Source organism: Rana temporaria, chromosome 10 (genome assembly GCF_905171775.1).
Source record: "Rana temporaria chromosome 10, aRanTem1.1, whole genome shotgun sequence".
Lineage (NCBI taxonomy): Eukaryota > Metazoa > Chordata > Amphibia > Anura > Ranidae > Rana > Rana temporaria.
This window is the reverse complement of record NC_053498.1, coordinates 860,101-887,243: the sequence shown is the minus strand read 5'-3', so window position 1 is coordinate 887,243 and position 27,143 is coordinate 860,101. Positions and strand designations below refer to the sequence as shown.

General features: G+C 51.4%; 1 protein-coding gene and 1 pseudogene across 1 annotated transcript in view; both read left to right on the top strand.

Annotated features, from left to right (window-relative positions):
- Positions 1 to 6,852: 6,852 nt before the first annotated feature.
- Positions 6,853 to 27,143, top strand: part of ZNF362 (zinc finger protein 362) — a gene marked incomplete at its 5' end in the record, with an annotated part of 29,429 nt that continues 9,138 nt past the window's right edge. Inside the window, 4 exon segments of the mRNA XM_040327006.1 lie at positions 6,853 to 6,916; positions 14,526 to 14,772; positions 15,713 to 16,034; positions 16,579 to 16,803. Of these exon segments, the coding sequence (XP_040182940.1) occupies positions 6,854 to 6,916; positions 14,526 to 14,772; positions 15,713 to 16,034; positions 16,579 to 16,803 (857 nt within the window).
- LOC120916604 lies at positions 17,369 to 17,546 on the top strand (annotated as a pseudogene).

Here is a 27,143-nt window from a genome sequence, read left to right as displayed (position 1 = left end):
AACCGGCAGTGATGGGCGCATCTCACCCTATACATGTGTCCCCATTGTGACCTATAGAAATCAAAGGATGGATAAAACGGTGGTCCCCTACACTACCTAATACAGGACAAAACATGTGGATAGTTGTTCTGTGTCACTGATGGTGTTGCGTGTCACTGGTGGTGTTGCGTGTCACTGATGGTATTCCCGTGTCACTGGTGGCGTTCCATGTCACTGATGGTGTCACTGGTGTTGTTCCCGTGTCACTGGTGGTGTTCCCGTGTCACTGGTGGCGTTCCATGTCACTGATGGTGTCACTGGTGTTGTTCCTGTGTCACTGGTGGTGTTCTGTACTTCTCAGTAACAGTTGATGTTGTCCATGTTGTGGTACTAGGGGGTGTTGTGGGTGAAGAGAGGGGTGAGCGCCAGTGTTTTGGTGTATGTGGGGTGTGACTGTTGTGGGTAACTCCTCTCAGCAATGGGAAGATGTTTTATATATCTATATCCTTCTCCCCCCCCCCCCCCACTCCCTGTGTCTATCAATCATACTTCTGATGGGCCTTTCCCCTCCTTGGCATTGCATGTTCTCTGTACTGTATCTTCTCTGACATGTATAAGCCGTTGGTTTGGGGCACCTGTCATCTAGAATCTACCGGCAATTATGCAACCCCCGGTGGTTCTCCAGTGTGGACCATAATAGCAAAGCCCCCCCTGAAGGTGAAATCCAATTATTTATAGTAATACAGCGATGCTACACGGGGGTCTTTGATGCCGCAGTTTTATAACTAAAAATATAATTTATTTTTTTCCATGCTGAGGTGGAAAATTCTGTTAGTGCCGCATGTGGCAAACTCCATTCCACAGCTAATTGTAATCAGGATTTGTACTTGTGGTAGGAGCAACTAAAGTATTTAGAGCAGTTTTTTGTTTTTTCACAATTAAAACACGGACCTCTTCTGGTTTGTAGGCCTGGACCACTTCTGGTTTTTAGATTAGGGTCACTTGGGGTGCGTAGGCCTGGGTCACTTGGGGTGTGCGTAGGCCTGGGTCTCTTGGGGTGCGTAGGCCTGGGTCACTTGGGGTGCGTAGGCCTGGGTCACTTGGGGTGCGTAGGCCTGGGTCACTTGGGGTGCGTAGGCCTGGGTCACTTGGGGTGCGTAGGCCTGGGTCACTTGGGGTGCGTAGGCCTGGGTCACCTGGGGTGCGTAGGCCTGGGTCACCTGGGGTGCGTAGGCCTGGGTCACTTGGGGTGCGTAGGCCTGGGTCACTTCTGGCTTCTTCCAGGCCAAGAGTACACCGATCTGTAGGACTTGAATCATCTTTCCATGTGGAGAGTACACCGATCTGTAGTATTTCCAACTTCATCATTAAAAACGATGTTGCCCACACACCTTAATTTTTGAAAAATGATGAACAAAGCGCGGTGACGTACAACACGTACGACGGCACTCTGAAGGGGAAGTTCTATTCGCCTTGGGGCTGCTTTAGCTGATTCCTTGTTAGTAAAAGACGATTCGCGCTTTTCTGTCTGTTACAGCGTGATGAATGTGCGATCTCCATTATGAACGGTAGTTTTACCAGAACGAGCGCTCCCGTCTCATAACTTGCTTCTGAGCATGCGCGGTTTTAAAACGTAGTTTTAGCCCACACACCATCATTTTTTACAACACGAAAAACGAGATTTTAAAAAACAATGTTAAAAAATGCAGCATGCTCGATTTTTTTTTTTTTTTCAGAAGCCGAAAAACGATGTGAAGCCCACACACCATCATTTTAAATGACGTTTTTAAAAACGTAGTTTTTTTTCATGCCGAAAAACGACCGTGTGTACGCGGCATCAGGCTTCTCCAACCATTCTATACTCAGACAGACCTGGGGAGTCGCGGTGGGATACACCGGCTCTTATTGATTTTCTGTCCGCATTGACCAGACACGGAAATCATTGTGTTGTCTGTGCTGAGGAGCTGAGCCACTGCTCTTCCTTTATGGCCATTTTGGGGTCTTCATGGGGATTCTCTCTATTGAGATGGCTGCACTTGTCCTGTACTATACAGAAATATCACACCACTCTTTTTAGATGTGGTGACTGCATTCCTTTTTCAGGCAATTTTTGCTTTATTACCTGTCAATCCTGCCAGTAACTCGCCTCCTGACCTAGGATGACTACGCTCACTGCACTGTATCTATGGAGGAGCGGCATTCTAGCCTGCTCTCCTGACATGGACTACAAACACCTCCTTTCCCCTTATCACTATGAATGTGGTCCTTCGGTTTTAGCACTGTGTGTCACTGACCCACATCATGTATGCGGGACAGAAAAGTCCTCATCTGCCTACGCGTTTCAGGTCACAGCCAGACAACTAGCATTTGTGGAAGCATATGTTGCCAATGGCAGCCCCCATATTTCCCTGGTTATTCTTCCATTTTCAGTGTGTGTGTATTAGGGCCCCAGAGGTGAACAGAGAAGTTGGGGCCCAGTCTGTAGAATCTTGGGAGGAACCTTTGTGTAGCCAGAAAGTGCGGCTTCCTCTGGGAACAATGGGGAAGATGGTGCGTTGTTTGCCTGGTCCTGGTAGTATTCTCCGGCATATACATGGTGGACATCCAATCAGACTCGTGTGGCTACTGAGTGTCTTTATAATGGTGATCAATTTGTAAAAATGAGTTGGCAGTAGTGATTGGTTAGGAAAAACCAGCCCAGGTTATAGATTCTGCCCGAGAGATCGAAGGTTATCCCCTGACATGTCTATGGAAGAGTTCTTTCAGGCCCAAGGATCAGAGTGACCTCCGGGAATGTCTCTCTGCTGGTATAGAGAGCTCTGTAGATGTGAGGAGCTCTTCATTCTGGTTGTCTCTTCTCTCAGTGATGAGATCCTCCTCCATCCACGGCTCGGAACGCTGGGGGTTAAGCCGCGCATTTCTCTGGCAGAGGCAGGATTGGGCCCGCTTTCTGTGTGGGGCCTGGAGGAGCAGAACTGACCCTGGAACCTGCTGAGATCTTCATATCTGACTAAAAATAAACAGCGGCTTTCATAGCATTCCTCCAGAAAGCCTCATCTCTGGATTAACACCTTCACTGCTGGCCCAGGCCTACCGCAGACTCGCTCTGGGGATCTTCTTACACTATGGAATGCAGGGGGTATATCCATGTATATGAGGAACGTTCTATGAATTCTACTTGTGTTCTGAGCTTCTGATTAATGGAACGAGGGGTGGACTGATTGCATCCTAATGCCTGATCAAGACACTACGTGTGTTTTATATCATCTACACGTGTGATCGCCACACCCATAATGACCCAAAATGCACGCTGTACTTAGAATGACCCCCATTGGACGTGCACCTAGAATGACCCCCATTGGACGTGCACCTAGAATGACCCCCATTGGACGTGCACCTAGAATGACCCCCATTGGACGTGCACCTAGAATGACCCCCATTGGACGTGCGCCTAGAATGACCCCCATTGGACGTGCGCCTAGAATGACCCCCATTGGACGTGCGCCTAGAATGACCCCCATTGGACGTGCGCCTAGAATGACCCCCATTGGACGTGCGCCTAGAATGACCCCCATTGGATGTGCGCCTAGAATGACCCCCCATTGGACGTGCACCTAGAATGACCCCCATTGGACGTGCACCTAGAATGACCCCCTTTGGACGTGCACCTAGAACAGGCGAGGGGCAAACTCGGCCCTCCAGCTGTTTTGAAACTACAAGTCCCATGAGACATTGCAAGACCCTGACAATCACAAGCATGACTCCTAGAGGCAGAGGCATGATGGGATTTGCAGTTTCACCACAGCTGGAGGGCCGAGATTGCCCACCCCTGTGTCTGGTCCTAGAATGACCCCCATTGGACATGCACCTAGAATGACCCCCATTGGACATGCTCCTAGAATGACCCCTGTAGGACGTGCTCCTAGAGCAGTGATGGGGAACCTCGGCACCCCTAGGTTTTGGAACTACATTTCCCATGATGCTCTTGCACTCTGCAGTGTAGTTGAGCATCATGGGAAATGTAGTTCCAAAACATCTGGAGTGCCAAATTTCACCATCACTGACCTAGAATGACCCCCATTGCACCTAGTATGATATTCTGATTTCTAGGGTTCACCTTCATAATTCTGCGTCTTTTGTTCAGGTGTATGTATTGGGCACTTAGATGGTCATTAGAGGGTCACGCTTCGTTCACATGTGGGAGTGAAGTGAAAAAATAATTGTGCTGCTATAAATGTTCTGTACTAGACCTGTGTGTGTGCTACTAGTATTACTGAGATATACATGTGATGTCATTTTGTAATGATTGAGCCCTAGTGGTAGTGGGGTGTATGGCCCAGCTCTCCTCAGTCTCTGTATTGGGGTGTATGGCCCAGCTCTCCTCAGTCTCGGTAGTGGGGTGTATGGCCCAGCTCTCCTCAGTCTCGGTAGTGGGGTGTATGGCCCATCTCTCCTCAGTCTCAGTATTGGGGTGTATGGCCCAGCTCTCCTCAGTCTCGGTAGTGGGGTGTATGGCCCATCTCTCCTCAGTCTCAGTATTGGGGTGTATGGCCCAGCTCTCCTCAGTCTCTGTATTGGGGTGTATGGCTCAGCTCTCCTCAGTCTCGGTAGTGGGGTGTATGGCTCAGCTCTCCTCAGTCTCGGTAGTGGGGTGTATGTCCCAGCTCTCCTCAGTCTCAGTAGTGGGGTGTATGTCCCAGCTCTCCTCAGTCTCTGTAGTGGGGTGTATGGCCCAGCTCTCCTCAGTCTCAGTATTGGGGTGTATGGCCCAGCTCTCCTCAGTCTCGGTAGTGGGGTGTATGGCCCAGCTCTCCTCAGTCTCAGTATTGGGGTGTATGGCCCAGCTCTCCTCAGTCTCGGTAGTGGGGTGTATGGCCCATCTCTCCTCAGTCTCAGTATTGGGGTGTATGGCCCAGCTCTCCTCAGTCTCGGTAGTGGGGTGTATGGCTCAGCTCTCCTCAGTCTCGGTAGTGGGGTGTATGGCTCAGCTCTCCTCAGTCTCGGTAGTGGGGTGTATGTCCCAGCTCTCCTCAGTCTCAGTATTGGGGTGTATGGCCCAGCTCTCCTCAGTCTCTGTATTGGGGTGTATGGCTCAGCTCTCCTCAGTCTCGGTAGTGGGGTGTATGGCTCTCCTCAGTCTCGGTAGTGGGGTGTATGTCCCAGCTCTCCTCAGTCTCGGTAGTGGGGTGTATGTCCCAGCTCTCCTCAGTCTCGGTAGTGGGGTGTATGGCTCAGCTCTCAGTCTCGGTAGTGGGGTGTATGGCTCAGCTCTCAGTCTCGGTAGTGGGGTGTATGTCCCAGCTCTCCTCAGTCTCGATAGTGGGGTGTATGTCCCAGCTCTCCTCAGTCTCGGTAGTGGGGTGTATGTCCCAGCTCTCCTCAGTCTCGGAATTGAGGTGTATGGCCCAGCTCTCCTCAGTATTGAGGTGTATGTCCCAGCTCTCCTCAGTCTCAGTAGTGGGGTGTATGGCCCAGCTCTCCTCAGTCTCGGTAGTGGGGTGTATGTCCCAGCTCTCCTCAGTCTCGGTATTGGGGTGTATGGCCCAGCTCTCCTCAGTATTGAGGTGTATGTCCCAGCTCTCCTCAGTCTCAGTAGTGGGGTGTATGGCCCAGCTCTCCTCAGTCTCGGTAGTGGGGTGTATGGGCCCTGCTCTCCGCAGTCTCGGTAGTGGGGTGTATGGCCCTGCTCTCCTGAGTCTCAGTATTGGGGTGTATGGCCCTGCTCTCCTCAGTCTCAGTATTGGGGTGTATGGCCCAGCTCTCCTCAGTCTCGGTAGTGGGGTGTATGTCCCAGCTCTCCTCAGTCTCGGTATTGGGGTGTATGGCCCAGCTCTCCTCAGTATTGGGGTGTATGTCCCAGCTCTCCTCAGTCTCAGTAGTGGGGTGTATGGCCCAGCTCTCCTCAGTCTCGGTAGTGGGGTGTATGGCCCAGCTCTCCTCAGTCTCGGTAGTGGGGTGTATGGGCCCTGCTCTCCGCAGTCTCGGTAGTGGGGTGTATGGCCCTGCTCTCCTGAGTCTCAGTATTGGGGTGTATGGCCCTGCTCTCCTCAGTCTCAGTATTGGGGTGTATGGCCCAGCTCTCCTCAGTCTCAGTAGTGGGGTGTATGGCCCAGCTCTCCTCAGTCTCGGTAGTGGGGTGTATGGGCCCTGCTCTCCTCCAGTATTGGGGTGTATGGCCCAGCTCTCCTCAGTCTCAGTATTGGGGTGTATGGCCCAGCTCTCCTCAGTCTCAGTACAGGGGTGTATGGCCTGTATAACCCTTTATTCTCCTCCCCCGACCCCCTGGTTCTCCTCGGACGGGTCAAGCTCTCGGTAGAACGTTGGCTCCTCAGATTGAACACATTGTATACTTTGCTGTCACATTTTCTGCTTCTTCAGCTGTCAGAGCCTGAACCTTCTGTACCTTTTTACTGTCTAGATTGTAAGCTTTTGGGTCACACAACCATGTATATGTTATGGATGATGTATTACCAATAGCACAGCTCTGCAATAAATGTTGGTGCTTCATATATATATATATACTGTATTGTCTGCTGAGCTCGCACTCTTCTCTCCCCAGTCCGGTAGGCATTGCTGGTGGCTGTGTTGGAAGTGATAGACTTTTAGATTTTCTCCTCTCCTCCTCTGTATGTCTCACCCGGGTCTGGAGTGCAGATGGAAGTGTAATGCTGTCCATTGGATGACCTGCGTGTTCTACTCCACCAATGAAGAGCTTGGCCTGTGTGCTGACACTCGGAGCACCGGCCAGCCGCTCTTACTTACCTTCTAAATACAATGAAATGCCAGTATATTGCATATGTGACCCGGCTTCATTCCTGTACATGACGCTGATCATCCTCCAGCCAGAGCCATAACTCTCTTTCCTTCTTGCAGGATGGCCGAACCGCGCTTTAACAATCCCTATTTTTGGCCTCCGCCTCCAGCGATGCCCAGCCAGGTGAGACTTCTTCAATGACCTTTAACCTTTGCTTCCTGCTACTGTACAGCCTGCGGCAGGAGTTGCCTCATTCTATGTATCATTATATCGCAAATGTTACTGAGCCGGGGAGATGTGTACAGGATGAAGACAGAGGGGGCCGGCGGGAGTCCCCACTAGAGTCAGACAGCCGCCGAGTGTCACCACCACTCAGGGCAGATAGACACATAATTGCTGATCACAGCCACTACCTAATGGTTTGGGGAGATGAGATGTGTAATCACAGACTTGCGTAGACCCCCCCCCCCCCCCTCAAATCACATAACATTTCTGATCACAGATAAGACAATATCTCCTTTAATAATGTGAAGAGTATAATATTGTAGAACGCTCCCTTTATTATGAATGCTCGGGGGACGTGTGATCACTCGTTGGCGTCACTCTGATTGGCCTCGCTGTGCTTTGCTGGACATGGTTATTGTTCTAGTTTTGCATTTATCAATATCCATCGATTGATAACTCAATTCACGCTTTAGCTACAGATATTTACTACCGTTTATAATGCATGTCGATTTATCTGCTACCCATAAAGTTGGCCCTGTCTGGTAGCCTGCACCCTTTATAGGTCATTGCCAGGAATCAGAATTCACCAACCGTTTTTGCAGAGCTGTTCAATCCAAAATAAGAAATGAGATCCCCACCCCAAAGTGCGTTCAGTCTAATTGTAGGATGACCAGACTGGTCAGTCGGTTGTATGGAAACCACTTTTGCAGTGATAAGTAGAGCAGACAGAGAGAGAAGGCCAGCTTGGAGCGGGATGAAAGGGAGACGGCTTGGAGAGGGAGGAGAGTGAGACGAATAGCTTGGAGACTGAGAAGGCCAGCTTGGAAAGGGAGACCACTTGTAGAGGGAGAGGGCAAGCTTGGAATGGGATACCGCTTGGAGAGGGAGAGTGAGACAGACAGCTTGTAGAGGTAGGAAAGGGAGAAGCTCAGCTTGTAGAGGGAGACCGCTTGGAGAGTGAGACGGACAGCTTGTAGAGGTAGGAAAGGTAAAAGGTCTTGGAGTGGGAGAAGGCCAGCTTGGAAAGGGAGCCCGCTTGGAGAGGGAGAGCGAGACGCACAGCTTGTACAGGTAGGAAAGGGAGAAGGCCAGCTTGTAGTGGGTGAAGACCAGCTTGTAGAGGTAGGAAAGGGAGAAGGTCAGCTTGGAAAGGGAGTTCGCTGGGAAAGGGAGAGGGAGCAGGCCAGCTTGTCGAGGGAGCAGGCCAGCTTGTCGAGGGAGCAGGCCAGCTTGTCGAGGGAGAGTGAGACGGACAGCTTGTACAGGTAGGAAAGGGAGCAGGCCAGCGAGACGGACAGCTTGTAGAGGTAGGAAAGGGAGAAGGTCAGCTTGGAAAGGGAGACCGCTGGGAAAGGGAGAGGGAGCAGGCCAGCTTGTCGAGGGAGCAGGCCAGCTTGTCGAGGGAGAGTGAGACGGACAGCTTGTAGAGGTAGGAAAGGGAGCAGGCCAGCGAGAAGGACAGCTTGTAGAGGTAGGAAAGGGAGAAGGTCAGCTTGGAAAGGGAGTTCGCTGGGAAAGGGTGAGGGAGCAGGCCAGCTTGTCGAGGGAGCAGGCAAGCTTGTCAAGGGAGAGTGAGACGGACAGCTTGTAGAGGTAGGAAAGGGAGAAGGTCAGCTTGTAGTGGGTGAAGGCCAGCTTGTAGAGGTAGGAAATGGAGAAGGTCAGCTTGTAGTGGGTGAAGGCCAGCTTGTAGAGGTAGGAAAGGGAGAAGGTCAGCTTGGAAAGGTAGAGGGAGAAGGCCAGCTTGGAGAGTGAGATGGACAGCTTGTAGAGGTAGGAAAGGGAGAAGGTCTGCTTGTAGAGGGGGAAAGGTCCTCTTGGACAGGCAAGAAAGGGGTTTGTGAACTCCTAGATGGGAAAGGGTCAATGTGAAGGCTGAGGAATTCTAGTGGACAGTGGCACTTTGTCCTGGGGGGTGAGGGGGTTAGAGATGGGAGGGCTGATAATAATGGTGGACAGTGGCACTTTGTCCTGGGGGAGGGGGTAAAGGGGGAATCATAATTCAGCTGCTCATATTTGTGAATATACAGCGGGTATAGAACAGAATCCCCCCCCTTTTTTAAATAATGTCAGAAAAAAAAAAAAATAACAGAATGACTGGAGTTGGAAAAAGGATCACCCCCTCCTCCTTGTAAACTCAATTGGGTGTAGCTACTCACCTTCTCATTGGCACACAAAGCAGATGTGGCCATTCTCAGTCCTTACCCTAATGAGTGATCCGGATAGGACGATGGTTCCTATGACAGCGCAGGGGGCTGAGTGCCGGACTGACTGTAAACACAGGAGAGAGAGAGAGAGAGAAGAGTGTGACCCCCATAGTGCCGTATATTAAGCAGGAAGCATTTATGATGAATAAAATTGCACTCACATGTGGCGGGCAGAACAGTCCGTGTCTCCTGGAAGCCGGGAGTGATGGAGTGCGGACCAGGACCCCGGAGGAGGAGGCGGTTGCCTCGTATGACCATGTTCTCATGCGCAGTACGATACAGGAACGCGTTTCCCAGCTTCGGATTGAGGAAGAAGTTAGGAAACTCGTTCCTGTATCCTGCGCATGTGAACATCGGCTACGTCAGGCAGGCTCCTCCTCCTCCGGGGTGCTGCATCGGTGACGGTGTTCCTTCAGTGACAGCGGCTTTATTCCATCACCAGTGCCCTCTCATCCCCTTACCGGTGGCCAAGGCAGGGGTCCCGGCTTCCAGGAGACACGGACTGTTCTGCCCGCCACATGTGAGTGCAATTTTATTCATTTCATCAATGCTTCCTGCTTAGACACTCTTGTCCTTGCCTTTTGTTTTTCAATGATTCAGGAGAGCGCCCTCTGTGGTCCTAGAGCAGCACCCCCGTAGTTAGATTGTGGCAGATTAGGATTTGGGCTGATCATGTTATTTTCTTTCATGCTAGCGCTAGTTTCTCACCTATTTCCCCCAGGATGGTATGTAGCATATGACTGCCATTGTTTTCTATTATTATAATAGTGTTTTTATCCATTTTATGTTTGTTGGTTTGGCTAATTGCTTTCAGCTTTTTGATGCATTAGGAGCGGGGTACGTTACACTGGTGTTAGGCGCTGGGTATGTTTTTTTTTCTCCCCTCCATAGCCCAATTAAAGTTGTTGTAAAAGCTCACCTGTCTGCAACAGCCCCCCTCCCCCCACCCCCCATTACTTACCTGAGCCCCATTGTGATCCAGCACAAGAGCCTCGACTCTCCGGGGACTCGCTGCTGTCAATCTTAGCCAGTGAACCAATGAGAAGAGAGAGGGGACAGGGCCGAGCTACAACTCTGTGTGTGGGAATGTACACAGAACAGCAGCTCAGGAGTGAGCCTGCTATGGGGGCACCCGGCAGGAGGGAGGGGCCAGGAGTGCTGGCGGGGGACCCGAGAAGAGGCAGATCAGGATTGCTCTGTGCAAGACCATTACAGAGCTGGTAAGTATAACATGGTTAGTTGTTTTTTTTTCTTGCCTTTTAATATCACTTTTTAATTTAGTGCCGGGCGGAGCTTCTCCTGTGCTGCATCCTCCATGCAGTCAGTCTTTGTGATTGGGTGGAATTCGCTGTGTGAAGTCATAGAATGTAGCCCAGTAATCGGCCTATAGGAGGTCAGAGCCGGCTCAGTCCATGTCAGTGACAGTTCTTCCCTCTGATTGGGTGACCCTGCATCTAGCAGTTCTTCTTCCCTCTGATTGGGTGACCCCGCATCTAACAGTTCTTCTTCTTCTTCCCTCTGATTGGATGACCCCGCATCTAACAGTTCTTCCCTCTGATTGGGTGACCCCGCATCTAACAGTTCTTCTTCTTCTTCCCTCTGATTGGATGACCCCGCATCTAACAGTTCTTCCCTCTGATTGGGTGACCCCGCATCTAACAGTTCTTCTTCTTCTTCCCTCTGATTGGGTGACCCCGCATCTAACAGTTCTTCCCTCTGATTGGGTGACCCCGCATCTAACAGTTCTTCTTCTTCTTCCCTCTGATTGGATGACCCCGCATCTAACAGTTCTTCTTCTTCTTCCCTCTGATTGGGTGACCCCGCATCTAACAGTTCTTCCCTCTGATTGGGTGACCCCGCATCTAACAGTTCTTCCCTCTGATTGGGTGACCCCGCATCTAACAGTTCTTCCCTCTGATTGGGTGACCCCGCATTTAACAGTTCTTCCCTCTGATTGGGTGACCCCGCATTTAACAGTTCTTCCCTCTGATTGGGTGACCCTGCATCTAGCAGTTCTTCTTCCCTCTGATTGGGTGACCCCATATCTGGCAGTTCTTCCCTCTGATTGGGTGACCCCGCTTCTGGCAGTTCTTCCCTCTGATTGGGTGACCCCGCATCTGGCAGTTCTTCTTCCCTCTGATTGGGTGACCCCGCATCTAACAGTTCTTCCCTCTGATTGGGTGACCCCGCATCTAACAGTTCTTCCCTCTGATTGGGTGACCCCGCATTTAACAGTTCTTCCCTCTGATTGGGTGACCCTGCATCTAGCAGTTCTTCTTCCCTCTGATTGGGTGACCCCATATCTGGCAGTTCTTCCCTCTGATTGGGTGACCCCGCTTCTGGCAGTTCTTCCCTCTGATTGGGTAACCCCGCTTCTGGCAGTTCTTCCCTCTGATTGGGTGACCCCGCATCTAACAGTTCTTCCCTCTGATTGGGTGACCCCATATCTGGCAGTTCTTCTTCCCTCTGATTGGGTGACCCCATATCTGGCAGTTCTTCTTCCCTCTGATTGGGTGACCCCATATCTGGCAGTTCTTCCCTCTGATTGGGTGACCCCGCTTCTGGCAGTTCTTCCCTCTGATTGGGTGACCCCGCATCTGGCAGTTCTTCTTCCCTCTGATTGGGTGACCCCATATCTGGCAGTTCTTCTTCCCTCTGATTGGGTGACCCCGCATCTGGCAGTTCTTCTTCCCTCTGATTGGGTGACCCTGTATCTGGCAGTTCTTCTTCCCTCTGATTGGGTGACCCCGCATCTAACAGTTCTTCCCTCTGATTGGGTGACCCCATATCTGGCAGTTCTTCCCTCTGATTGGGTGACCCTGTATCTGGCAGTTCTTCTTCCCTCTGATTGGGTGACCCCGCATCTAACAGTTCTTCCCTCTGATTGGGTGACCCCATATCTAACAGTTCTTCCCTCTGATTGGGTGACCCCATATCTGGCAGTTCTTCCCTCTGATTGGGTGACCCTGTATCTGGCAGTTCTTCTTCCCTCTGATTGGGTGACCCCGCATCTAACAGTTCTTCTTCCCTCTGATTGGGTGACCCCATATCTGGCAGTTCTTCCCTCTGATTGGGTGACCCCGCTTCTGGCAGTTCTTCTTCCCTCTGATTGGGTGACCCTGTATCTGGCAGTTCTTCCTTCTGATTGGGTGACCCCGCATCTAACAGTTCTTCTTCCCTCTGATTGGGTGACCCCATATCTGGCAGTTCTTCCCTCTGATTGGGTGACCCCGCATCTGGCAGTTCTTCCCTCTGATTGGGTGACCCCACATCTGGCAGTTCTTCCCTCTGATTGGGTGACCCCGCATCTGGCAGTTCTTCCCTCTGATTGGGTGACCCCGCATCTGGCAGTTCTTCCCTCTGATTGGGTGACCCCGCATCTGGCAGTTCTTCCCTCTGATTGGGTGACCCCGCATCTGGCAGTTTGAAAATTTCTAAAGTTGATTTTCTGTGAATTCACACATCAGCCTGTTGCCATCACACTGTACAGGTATTGTTATGGAGAGATGACCACCATAGTCCTACTGGGATCAGTCCTTGTCATATCTGTGTGTCCTGACCCTTCCTGTCCCTGTCATATCTGTGTGTCCTGACCCTTCCTGTCCTTGTCATATCTGTGTGTCCTGACCCTTCCTGTCCTTGTCATATCTGTGTGTCCTGACCCTTCCTGTCCTTGTCATATCTGTGTGTCCTGACCCTTCCTGCCTGTCCTTGTCATATCTGTGTGTCCTGACCCTTCCTGTCCTTGTCATATCTGTGTGTCCTGACCCTTCCTGTCCTTGTCATATCTGTGTGTCCTGACCCTTCCTGTCCTTGTCATATCTGTGTGTCCTGACCCTTCCTGTCCTTGTCATATCTGTGTGTCCTGACCCTTCCTGTCCTTGTCATATCTGTGTGTCCTGACCCTTCCTGTCCTTGTCATATCTGTGTGTTCTGACCCTTCCTGTCCTTGTCATATCTGTGTGTCCTGACCCTTCCTGTCCTTGTCATATCTGTGTGTCCTGACCCTTCCTGTCCTTGTCATATCTGTGTGTCCTGACCCTTCCTGTCCTTGTCATATCTGTGTGTCCTGACCCTTCCTGTCCTTGTCATATCTGTGTGTCCTGACCCTTCCTGTCCTTGTCATATCTGTGTGTCCTGACCCTTCCTGTCCTTGTCATATCTGTGTGTCCTGACCCTTCCTGTCCTTGTCATATCTGTGTGTCCTGACCCTTCCTGTCCTTGTCATATCTGTGTGTCCTGACCCTTCCTGTCCTTGTCATATCTGTGTGTCCTGACCCTTCCTGTCCTTGTCATATCTGTGTGTCCTGACCCTTCCTGTCCTTGTCATATCTGTGTGTCCTGACCCTTCCTGTCCTTGTCATATCTGTGTGTCCTGACCCTTCCTGTCCTTGTCATATCTGTGTGTCCTGACCCTTCCTGTCCTTGTCATATCTGTGTGTCCTGACCCTTCCTGTCCTTGTCATATCTGTGTGTCCGGATCCTTCCTGTCCTTGTCATATCTGTGTGTCCTGACCCTTCCTGTCCTTGTCATATCTGTGTGTCCTGACCCTTCCTGTCCTTGTCATATCTGTGTGTCCCGACCCTTCCTGTCCTTGTCATATCTGTGTGTCCCGACCCTTCCTGTCCTTGTCATATCTGTGTGTCCTGACCCTTCCTGTCCTTGTCATATCTGTGTGTCCTGACCCTTCCTGTCCTTGTCATATCTGTGTGTCCTGACCCTTCCTGCCTGTCCTTGTCATATCTGTGTGTCCTGACCCTTCCTGTCCTTGTCATATCTGTGTGTCCTGACCCTTCCTGTCCTTGTCATATCTGTGTGTCCCGACCCTTCCTGTCCTTGTCATATCTGTGTGTCCTGACCCTTCCTGTCCTTGTCATATCTGTGTGTCCTGACCCTTCCTGTCCTTGTCATATCTGTGTGTCCTGACCCTTACTGTCCTTGTCATATCTGTGTGTCCTGACCCTTCCTGCCCCTGTCATATCTGTGTGTCCTGACCCTTCCTGTCCTTGTCATATCTGTGTGTCCTGACCCTTCCTGTCCTTGTCATATCTGTGTGTCCTGACCCTTCCTGTCCTTGTCATATCTGTGTGTCCTGACCCTTCCTGTCCTTGTCATATCTGTGTGTCCTGACCCTTCCTGTCCTTGTCATATCTGTGTGTCCTGACCCTTCCTGTCCTTGTCATATCTGTGTGTCCTGACCCTTCCTGTCCTTGTCATATCTGTGTGTCCTGACCCTTCCTGTCCTTGTCATATCTGTGTGTCATGACCCTTCCTGCCTGTCCTTGTCCGGCACTGTTGTGTATGTAGTTGGTCCCCGATCCTCTCCGAGGTCACGCTAACGCTTCTGCTCTTTGCTTAGTTGGATAACCTGGTGTTAATCAATAAGATCAAGGAACAACTGATGGCGGAAAAGATCCGACCTCCTCACCTGCCTCCTACTTCCGTCCCTTCGCAGCAATCTCTGCTCATCCCCTCCTCGCCAGCGGAGACCAGCCAGTCCGTCATGTCTCTACAGAAGCTACAGCAAGTCCCAGGACTGCACCCACAAGCTGTCCCTCAGCCAGACGTGGCGCTGCATGCCCGGCCTGCAACCAGCTCTGTCACAGGTAATCCATTCTACACAAGGATGGAGGAAAGGTGATCTCTCCCTGTATTGTGTGTATGATATCTGACTAATAGAACATGGATATGTAGCTGTACTCAGGTGCTCCAGATCAGCAGGCGCCAACCAGTGGTCTATGGGCTACAAGAAAATGTATGTTGTCTACAGTTCTGCCGCAGGGGGCAGAGAGTCAGAGCATTGTGTGTATAAGGCAGCAGTGTGATCACGGGGGAAGAGAGCAGAGAGGCGGAGCATTGTGTGTGTGTGTGTATAAGGCAGCCGTGTGATCCAGGGGGTGGGGGGCAGAGAGGCGGAGCATTGTGTGTATAAGACAGCAGTGTGATTGAGGGGGCAGAGAGGCGGAGCACTGTGTGTGTGTGTGTGTGTGTGTGTGTGTATAAGGCAACAGTGTGATTCAGGGGGAGGGGGGCAGGGAGGCGGAGCATTGTGTATAAAGCAATAGTGTTATTCAGGGGGAGGGGGCATAGAGGCGGAGCAATGTGTGTGTATAAGGCATGTTAGTGGTCTGTGAGGTCTGATTGGTGGGAGACCGATGCTCCAGGTCATGCGCTCGTATAGCACTGTGCTGTAACGCTTTTAGTAATTGAAGTGTTGCAGTGCAGATGATTGGATATTGCAGACCCGATTACAAACCTGAACTTTGTTGGAAACGGTCTTTGTCAGATTGGTGGTCGGTAACCTGTGGCTGCCAGCCTGGTGTCGGTGAATGGTGACCTCTGACCCCGCTCTTTGCAGCACTCCAGCCTGTCCTTTTCTTGATCTCTGAGTGTCTTTTTCTAGATGAAAGATGACAATACAGAATATTAAATACAGAACTTGTGTTATCTCCTCCTGAAGTCACCGGGTTCAGACCCCAGACTGCAGCGTTAGTCCGTCCCTCCGGCCCCTGCAGCCTTGACTCATTCCTCTGATTTGTATTCCAGGGCTGGGCCTTTTATCGTCCCGCACAAACGTCAACACTTCAGAATCCAGCACCGGTACCAGCAGCGGTAACCCCTCCATTCCAACTTCCAACAGCCAGACTCGACTTATCGCCACCTCCCCGACCCTCATCTCAGGACTCACCAGCCAACCAATGCTGGACACCATAAAGACCATCCAGGGGCACAGCCTGCTGGGGCCCTCCAAACCTGAGAGGGGGCGCAAGAAAATCAAGGCGGAGAACCACCCTGGAACCCCAGTGCTTGTTGTCCCCTACCCCATCCTGGCTTCAGGAGATATTGGAAAAGAGGGCAAGACCTACAGGTGAGGAGAAGGGGGTCATAGGCGAGGAGAACTGATGATTCGAGGAGAAGGGGATCACAGGCGAGGAGAAGGGGGTTACAGGTGAGAAGAAGTCGCGGTTGAGAAGAACTGATGATAGGAGAGGAGAAAGGGGTCACAGACGAGGAGAAGGGGTCATAGTTGAGGAGAACTGATTATAGGGGTCACAGTTGATCAGAATAGGGTCACAGTTGAGGAGAACTAATGATGGGTGAGGAGGAAGGGGTCACAGGTGAGGAGAAGGGGGTCAAAGACAAGGAGAAGGGGTCACAGGTGTGGAGGAAGGGGTCACAGGTGAGGAGAAGGGGGTCAAAGACAAGGAGTAGGGGTCACAGGTGTGGAGGAAGGGGTCACAGGTGGTGAGGAATTCTGATCATAAGCAAGGAGAAGGGGTCACAGGGAAGGAGAACACATTGCCGGGGGGGGGGGGGGGTCATATTGTCTCAGTGCAGGACTGTTATTGGCTGCACTGGGTTGCTCGCTGCTTGTATATATGGCTGATTTTCTTCCCTTTCCCTGGATTTAGGTGTAAAGTTTGCCCCCTGACCTTCTTCTCCAAGTCAGAGATGCAGATTCACTCCAAATCCCACACAGAGGCCAAACCTCATAAGTGCCCGCATTGTTCCAAATCGTTTGCCAATGCTTCATATCTAGCACAGCATCTGCGCATCCACCTCGGTGTCAAACCCTATCACTGCTCGTACTGTGAGAAATCCTTCCGCCAGCTCTCTCATCTCCAGCAGCACACCAGGTATGTGAGTACCGGACCCCAGAATACCATTTTTATTATTATTATTATTATTATTTCAGGTACTTGTATAGCGCCGTCAATTTACGCAGCACTTCACATATACGTTGTACGTTCACATCAGTCCCCGCCCTCGAGGAGCTTACAATCTAAGGTAGTGGTGCAACGGATCGTCATTGATCCGTGATTCGCGGATTGATTTTCTGGAAAAAAAAAAGAAGTTGTGCGCATGTTCAGTCAACACACAGCGTGGTCATGGCGAGCAGAGGAACGGAGGAGCTTGAACGCCCGCGTCATTTAAATTCCCTGTATGGGAGCATTTTGGCTTCCCTGTCAAATATAATGATGAAGGAAAGAGGTTAGTGGATAAAACCGTGACGGTGTATAAGCACTGTGGCACAAGAAAGCCATATGACAGTGGAAACACATCAAGCATGGCTATGCATTTGAAGAGCCAACCCCTCACTGACAGGAGTGAAAATTAAAATGAAAGCTGCTCAACAACCGCTTATCACTGCAGCATTTAAGCAGCCCCTTGTTGCACAATCAAACCGGGCATAAGCCATCACAAACTTCTCGGCCTTTTGGCTAAGATCAAGTGTAGTATCTGTTCTTATCAGTTGCCAGTAGGTGGTGCTATGCTGACCGTCCCTAGTACCCGGCGAGGGGGAAAGGGATAGCGGTCAGGGGACGCTAAGCCTGCTGGTGTGGAGGTTGAAGCCTTCTGATTTGGACAGAGAGGCATGAGGTCGAAGCTGGAGGGCTGGGCCTCTGGCCTGGATTTGGTGGTGCCTGCCCCAGTCAGTTGTTCGGGAGAGAACCCTTGCTCCTCTTCTCGCCGGGAGGAGCGGTTAGTATTTCCCGAGTGGGATGGGGGTTGTGGGTAGTGCCTGCTTAGGTGGGCTCTCCCCGACCTCTTCTTCTACCTTCCTGGCTGGGAAGGGTGCTGCTGGTCTGGACCGGGGGTCAGGGACCGTTGAAAAGCCTGTGGAGATAGTGCCCCTGGAGTGGCAGTCCAGGGGTGCCATACATTGCACAAGTGTTTGAAAGGGGCACTCATCGTGTGGCACCTTAGGTCACTGATCTCCACAATACACCTTTTTGACACCTGCCTCTAGGGCCGAGCCTTTTGCCTAGGACCAGGGGAATTTTTGTTTCCTGGCCGGAGGGCCGGCCAACGTATTGCACATTGGTCACTTTCCACTCACCTCTCCCACCTTCCTTCTCCCCCACTTTCTTTTTTATTTTACCCCCGAGTAGGGTGCTGGTCCTCGGGCCTGCTCTGAAAGTCTTGGAAGTGGGTGGACATGGCCTTCGGGGATCCTCACCGAGGAGGATTCTGTTTCGGCAGACCCTCCAAGGATGTTGGGTCCATGTGGCTTCGGCTGCATGGACCACAGATTACTCAAGTCCCTGCCAGGAGCCTAACGCCCCAGGGGATCAGAGCTGGGCCCTTTTCGAAGGGCCAATTGATGATGCACCCGTCACAGTTTTTTGTGTCACTCTTTATGTGTGTGCACATTTTTTTCTGCACCGGGTGAAGTTTTTGGGTTGTGTTATGCACGCCACAGGCTTTTAAAAAATAAATAAAAATACGCCATCAAAAACGCTATGTGTTTCATAGGCGCAGACATGAGGCCATATTCGGTTGTGCAAAACAACGGCTTTAAACACATGCTGAAAGTACTTGAGCCACGTTATGACATTTTAACCCGGAGGAAACCCACGCAGGCGCAGGGAGAACATGCAAACTCCAGGCAGATGGTGTCCTATTGGGTAATTACGCTCAGTCTGTCCCGCTTGCAGAGGATCAGGAGACTGGGAACTATACAGGCAGAGGATCAGGAGACTGGGAACTATACAGGCAGAAGATCAGGAGACTGGGAACTATACAGAGGATCAGGAGACTGGAAACTATACAGGCAGAAGATCAGGAGACTGGGGACTATACAGAGGATCAGGAGACTGGAAACTATACAGGCAGAGGATCAGGAGACTGGGAACTATACAGGCAGAGGAGCAAGAGACTAAACAGGCAGAGGATCAGGAGACTGGGGGCTATACAGAGGATCAGGAGACTGGGAACTATACAGGCAGAGGATCAGGAGACTGGGGACTATACAGGCAGAAGATCAGGAGACTGGGAACTATACAGAGGATCAGGAGACTGGAAACTATACAGGCAGAGGATCAGGAGACTGGGAACTATACAGGCAGAGGAGCAAGAGACTAAACAGGCAGAGGATCAGGAGACTGGGAACTATACAGGCAGAGGATCAGGAGACTGGGGGCTATACAGAGGATCAGGAGACTGGGAACTATACAGGCAGAGGATCAGGAGACTGGGGACTATACAGGCAGAGGATCAGGAGACTGGGGACTATACAGGCAGAGGATCAGGAGACTGGGAACTATACAGAGGATCAGAAGACTGGGAACTATACAGAGGAGCAAGAGACTGGGAACTATACAGAGGATCAGGAGACTGGGAACTATACAGGCAGAGGATCAGGAGACTGGGGACTATACAGAGGATCAGGAGACTGGGGACTATACAGAGGATCAGGAGACTGGGAACTATACAGAGGATCGGGAGACTGGGGACTATACAGAGGATCAGGAGACTGGGGGCTATACAGAGGATCAGGAGACTGGGAACTATACAGAGGATCAGGAGACTGGGGGCTATACAGGCAGAGGATCAGGAGACTGGGGACTATACACATGATCAGGAGACTGGGGACTATACAGAGGATCAGGAGACTGGGGGCTATACAGAGGATCAGAAGACTGGGGACTATACAGAGGATCAGGAGACTGGGGGCTATACAGAGGATCAGGAGACTGGGGGCTATACAGAGGATCAGGAGACTGGGGGCTATACAGAGGATCAGAAGACTGGGGACTATACAGAGGATCAGAAGACTGGGGACTATACAGAGGATCAGGAGACTGGGAACTATACAGAGGATCAGGAGACTGGAAACTATACAGGCAGAAGATCAGGAGACTGGGGGCTATACAGGCAGAGGATCAGGAGACTGGGAACTATACAGAGGATCAGGAGACTGGGAACTATACAGAGGATCAGAAGACTGGGAACTATACAGAGGATCAGGAGACTGGGAACTATACAGAGGACCAGGAGACTGGGGACTATACAGAGGATCAGGAGACTGGGAACTATACAGAGGATCAGGAGACTGGGAACTATACAGGCAGAGGATCAGGAGACTGGAAACTATACAGGCAGAGGATCAGGAGACTGGGAACTATACAGGCAGAGGATCAGGAGACTGGGGGCTATACAGGCAGAGGATCAGGAGACTGGGAACTATACAGAGGATCAGGAGACTGGGAACTATACAGGCAGAGGATCAGGAGACTGGGAACTATACAGAGGATCAGGAGACTGGGAACTATACAGAGGATCAGGAGACTGGGAACTATACAGAGGATCAGGAGACTGGGAACTATACAGAGGATCAGGAGACTGGGGGCTATACAGGCAGAGGATCAGGAGACTGGGGACTATACACATGATCAGGAGACTGGGGACTATACAGATGATCAGGAGACTGGGGACTATACAGAGGATCAGGAGACTGGGGACTATACAGAGGATCAGGAGACTGGGGGCTATACAGAGGATCAGGAGACTGGGGACTATACAGAGGATCAGAAGACTGGGGACTATACAGAGGACCAGGAGACTGGGAACTATACAGAGGATCAGGAGACTGGAAACTATACAGGCAGAATATCAGGAGACTGGGGACTATACAGAGGATCAGGAGACTGGAAACTATACAGGCAGAGGATCAGGAGACTGGGAACTATACAGGCAGAGGAGCAAGAGACTATACAGGCAGAGGATCAGGAGACTGGGATCTATACAGGCAGAGGATCAGGAGACTGGGGACTATACAGGCAGAGGATCAGGAGACTGGGAACTATACAGGCAGAGGATCAGGAGACTGGGAACTATACAGGCAGAGGATCAGGAGACTGGGAACTATACAGGCAGAGGATCAGGAGACTGGGAACTATACAGGCAGAGGATCAGGAGACTGGGGACTATACAGGCAGAGGATCAAGAGACTGGGGACTATACAGGCAGAGGATCAGGAGACTGGGGACTATACAGGCAGAGGATCAGGAGACTGGGGACTATACAGGCAGAGGATCAGGAGACTGGGGACTATACAGGCAGAGGATCAGGAGACTGGGGACTATACAGGCAGAGGATCAGGAGACTGGGAACTATACAGAGGATCAGAAGACTGGGGACTATACAGAGGATCAGGAGACTGGGAACTATACAGAGGATCAGGAGACTGGGAACTATACAGAGGATCAGAAGACTGGGGACTATACAGAGGATCAGGAGACTGGGAACTATACAGGCAGAAGATCAGGAGACTGGGGACTATACAGAGGATCAGGAGACTGGGAACTATACAGGCAGAAGATCAGGGGACTATACAGAGGATCAGGAGACTGGGGGCTATACAGAGGATCAGGAGACTGGGGGCTATACAGAGGATCAGGAGACTGGGGGCTATACAGAGGATCAGGAGACTGGGGACTATACAGAGGATCAGGAGACTGGGAACTATACAGAGGATCAGAAGACTGGGAACTATACAGAGGATCAGGGGACTGGGGGCTATACAGAGGATCAGAAGACTGGGAACTATACAGGCAGAGGATCAGGAGACTGGGAACTATACAGAGGATCAGGAGACTGGGAACTATACAGAGGATCAGGAGACTGGGAACTATACAGAGGATCAGGAGACTGGGAACTATACAGAGGATCAGGAGACTGGGGGCTATACAGGCAGAGGATCAGGAGACTGGGGACTATACACATGATCAGGAGACTGGGGACTATACAGAGGATCAGGAGACTGGGGGCTATACAGAGGATCAGGAGACTGGGGACTATACAGAGGATCAGGGGACTGGGGGCTATGCAGAGGATCAGGAGACTGGGGACTATACAGAGGATCAGGAGACTGGAAACTATACAGGCAGAAGATCAGGAGACTGGGGACTATACAGAGGATCAGGAGACTGGAAACTATACAGGCAGAGGATCAGGAGACTGGAAACTATACAGGCAGAGGATCAGGAGACTGGGGACTATACAGAGGATCAGGAGACTGGAAACTATACAGGCAGAGGATCAGGAGACTGGGGTCTATACAGGCAGAGGATCAGGAGACTGGGAACTATACAGAGGATCAGGAGACTGGGAACTATACAGAGGATCAGGAGACTGGGGACTATACAGAGGATCAGGAGACTGGGAACTATACAGAGGATCAGGAGACTGGGAACTATACAGAGGATCAGGAGACTGGGGGCTATACAGAGGATCAGAAGACTGGGAACTATACAGGCAGAGGATCAGGAGACTGGGGGCTGTACAGAGGATCAGAAGACTGGGAACTATACAGGCAGAGGATCAGGAGACTGGGGGCTGTACAGGCAGAGGATCAGGAGACTGGGAACTATACAGGCAGAGGAGCAAGAGACTAAACAGGCAGAGGATCAGGAGACTGGGATCTATACAGGCAGAGGATCAGGAGACTGGGGACTATACAGGCAGAGGATCAGGAGACTGGGGACTATACAGGCAGAGGATCTGGGGACTATACAGGCAGAGGATCAGGAGACTGGGAACTATACAGAGGATCAGGAGACTGGGAGCTATACAGGCAGAGGATCAGGAGACTGGGAACTATACAGGCAGAGGATCAGGAGACTGGGGACTATACAGGCAGAGGATCAGGAGACTGGGAACTATACAGGCAGAAGATCAGGAGACGGGACTATACAGAGGATCAGGAGACTGGGAACTATACAGGCAGAGGATCAGGAGACTGGGGACTATACAGAGGATCAGGAGACTGGGGGCTATACAGAGGATCAGGAGACTGGGGGCTATACAGAGGATCAGGAGACTGGGGGCTATACAGAGGATCAGGAGACTGGGGACTATACAGAGGATCAGGAGACTGGGGACTATACAGAGGATCAGGAGACTGGGGACTATACAGAGGATCAGGAGACTGGGGGCTATACAGGCAGAGGATCAGGAGACTGGGGACTATACAGAGGATCAGGAGACTGGGGACTATACAGAGGATCAGGAGACTGGTAACTATACAGAGGATCAGGAGACTGGGAACTATACAGAGGATCAGGAGACTGGGGACTATACAGAGGATCAGGAGACTGGGGACTATACAGAGGATCAGGAGACTGGGGACTATACAGAGGATCAGGAGACTGGGGACTATACAGAGGATCAGGAGACTGGGGACTATACAGAGGATCAGGAGACTGGGGACTATACAGAGGATCAGGAGACTGGGGACTATACAGAGGATCAGGAGACTGGGAACTATACAGAGGATCTGGGGACTATACAGAGGATCAGGAGACTGGGGACTATACAGAGGATCAGGAGACTGGGGACTATACAGAGGATCAGGAGACTGGGAACTATACAGAGGATCAGGAGACTGGGGGCTATACAGAGGATCAGGAGACTGGGGACTATACAGAGGATCAGGAGACTGGGGACTATACAGAGGATCAGGAGACTGGGGACTATACAGAGGATCAGGAGACTGGGGACTATACAGAGGATCAGGAGACTGGGGGCTATACAGGCAGAGGATCAGGAGACTGGGGGCTATACAGAGGATCAGGAGACGGGGCTATACAGAGGATCAGGAGACTGGGCACTATACAGAGGTTCAGGAGACTGGGGACTATACAGAGGATCAGGAGACTGGGGGCTATACAGAGGATCAGGAGACTGGGGACTATACAGAGGATCAGGAGACTGGGGGCTATACAGAGGATCAGGAGACTGGGGACTATACAGAGGATCAGAAGACTGGGGGCTATACAGAGGATCAGGAGACTGGGGGCTATACAGAGGATCAGGAGACTGGGGACTATACAGAGGATCAGGAGACTGGGGGCTATACAGAGGATCAGGAGACGGGACTATACAGAGGATCAGGAGACTGGGGACTATACAGAGGATCAGGAGACGGGACTATACAGAGGATCAGGAGACTGGGGACTATACAGAGGATCAGAAGACTGGGGACTATACAGAGGATCAGGAGACTGGGGGCTATACAGAGGATCAGGAGACTGGGAACTATACAGAGGATCAGGAGACTGGGGGCTATACAGAGGATCAGGAGACTGGGGACTATACAGAGGATCAGGAGACTGGGGGCTATTCAGAGGATCAGGAGACTGGGGGCTATACAGAGGATCAGGAGACTGGGGACTATACAGAGGATCAGGAGACTGGGAACTATACAGAGGATCAGGAGACTGGGGACTATACAGAGGATCAGGAGACTGGGGACTATACAGAGGATCAGGAGACTGGGGACTATACAGAGGATCAGGAGACTGGGGGCTATACAGAGGATCAGGAGACTGGGGACTATACAGAGGATCAGGAGACTGGGAACTATACAGGCAGAAGATCAGGAGACTGGGGACTATACAGAGGATCAGGAGACTGGGGACTATACAGAGGATCAGGGGACTATACAGAGGATCAGGAGACTGTGAACTATACAGAGGATCAGGAGACTGGGAACTATACAGAGGATCAGGAGACTGGGGACTATACAGAGGATCAGGAGACTGGGGATTATACAGAGGATCAGGAGAGTGGGGGCTATACAGAGGATCAGGAGACTGGGGACTATACAGAGGATCAGGAGACTGGGGACTATACAGAGGATCAGGAGACTGGGGACTATACAGAGGATCAGGAGACTGGGGACTATACAGAGGATCAGGAGACTGGGGACTATACAGAGGATCAGGAGACTGGGGACTATACAGAGGATCAGGGGACTATACAGAGGATCAGGAGACTGTGAACTATACAGAGGATCAGGAGACTGGGAACTATACAGAGGATCAGGAGACTGGGGACTATACAGAGGATCAGGAGACTGGGGATTATACAGAGGATCAGGAGACTGGGGGCTATACAGAGGATCAGGAGACTGGGGACTATACAGAGGATCAGGAGACTGGGGACTATACAGAGGATCAGGAGACTGGGGACTATACAGAGGATCAGGAGACTGGGGACTATACAGAGGATCAGGAGACTGGGAACTATACAGAGGATCAGGAGACTGGGAACTATACAGAGGATCAGGAGACTGGGGACTATACAGAGGATCAGGAGACTGGGGACTATACAGAGGATCAGGAGACTGGGGGCTATACAGGCAGAGGATCGGGAGACTGGGGGCTATACAGAGGATCAGGAGACTGGGGACTATACAGAGGATCAGGAGACTGGGGACTATACAGAGGATCTGGGGACTATACAGAGGATCAGGAGACTGGGGACTATACAGAGGATCAGGAGACTGGGGACTATACAGAGGATCGGGAGACTGGGGACTATACAGAGGATCAGGAGACTGGGGACTATACAGAGGATCAGGAGACTGGGGACTATACAGAGGATCAGGAGACTGGGGACTATACAGAGGATCAGGAGACTGGGGACTATACAGAGGTTCAGGAGACTGGGGACTATACAGAGGATCAGGAGACTGGGAACTATACAGAGGATCAGGAGACTGGGGACTATACAGAGGATCAGGAGACTGGGGACTATACAGAGGATCAGGAGACTGGGGACTATACAGAGGATCGGGAGACTGGGGACTATACAGAGGATCAGGAGACTGGGGACTATACAGAGGATCAGGAGACTGGGGACTATACAGAGGATCAGGAGACTGGGGACTATACAGAGGATCAGGAGACTGGGAACTATACAGAGGATCAGGAGACTGGGGACTATACAGAGGATCAGGAGACTGGGAACTATACAGAGGATCAGGAGACTGGGAACTATACAGAGGATCAGGAGACTGGGGACTATACAGAGGATCAGGAGACTGGGGACTATACAGAGGATCAGGAGACTGGGGACTATACAGAGGATCAGGAGACTGGGGACTATACAGAGGATCAGGAGACTGGGGACTATACAGAGGATCAGGAGACTGGGGACTATACAGAGGATCAGGGGACTGGGGGCTATACAGAGGATCAGGAGACTGGGAACTATACAGAGGATCAGGAGACTGGGGACTATACAGAGGATCAGGAGACTGGGGACTATACAGAGGATCAGGAGACTGGGAACTATACAGAGGATCTGGGGACTATACAGAGGATCAGGAGACTGGGGACTATACAGAGGATCAGGAGACTGGGGACTATACAGAGGATCAGGAGACTGGGAACTATACAGAGGATCAGGAGACTGGGGGCTATACAGAGGATCAGGAGACTGGGGACTATACAGAGGATCAGGAGACTGGGGACTATACAGAGGATCAGGAGACTGGGGACTATACAGAGGATCAGGAGACTGGGGACTATACAGAGGATCAGGAGACTGGGGGCTATACAGGCAGAGGATCAGGAGACTGGGGGCTATACAGAGGATCAGGAGACGGGGCTATACAGAGGATCAGGAGACTGGGCACTATACAGAGGTTCAGGAGACTGGGGACTATACAGAGGATCAGGAGACTGGGGGCTATACAGAGGATCAGGAGACTGGGGACTATACAGAGGATCAGGAGACTGGGGGCTATACAGAGGATCAGGAGACTGGGGACTATACAGAGGATCAGAAGACTGGGGGCTATACAGAGGATCAGGAGACTGGGGGCTATACAGAGGATCAGGAGACTGGGGACTATACAGAGGATCAGGAGACTGGGGGCTATACAGAGGATCAGGAGACGGGACTATACAGAGGATCAGGAGACTGGGGACTATACAGAGGATCAGAAGACTGGGGACTATACAGAGGATCAGGAGACTGGGGGCTATACAGAGGATCAGGAGACTGGGAACTATACAGAGGATCAGGAGACTGGGGGCTATACAGAGGATCAGGAGACTGGGGACTATACAGAGGATCAGGAGACTGGGGGCTATTCAGAGGATCAGGAGACTGGGGGCTATACAGAGGATCAGGAGACTGGGGACTATACAGAGGATCAGGAGACTGGGAACTATACAGAGGATCAGGAGACTGGGGACTATACAGAGGATCAGGAGACTGGGGACTATACAGAGGATCAGGAGACTGGGGACTATACAGAGGATCAGGAGACTGGGGGCTATACAGAGGATCAGGAGACTGGGGACTATACAGAGGATCAGGAGACTGGGAACTATACAGGCAGAAGATCAGGAGACTGGGGACTATACAGAGGATCAGGAGACTGGGGACTATACAGAGG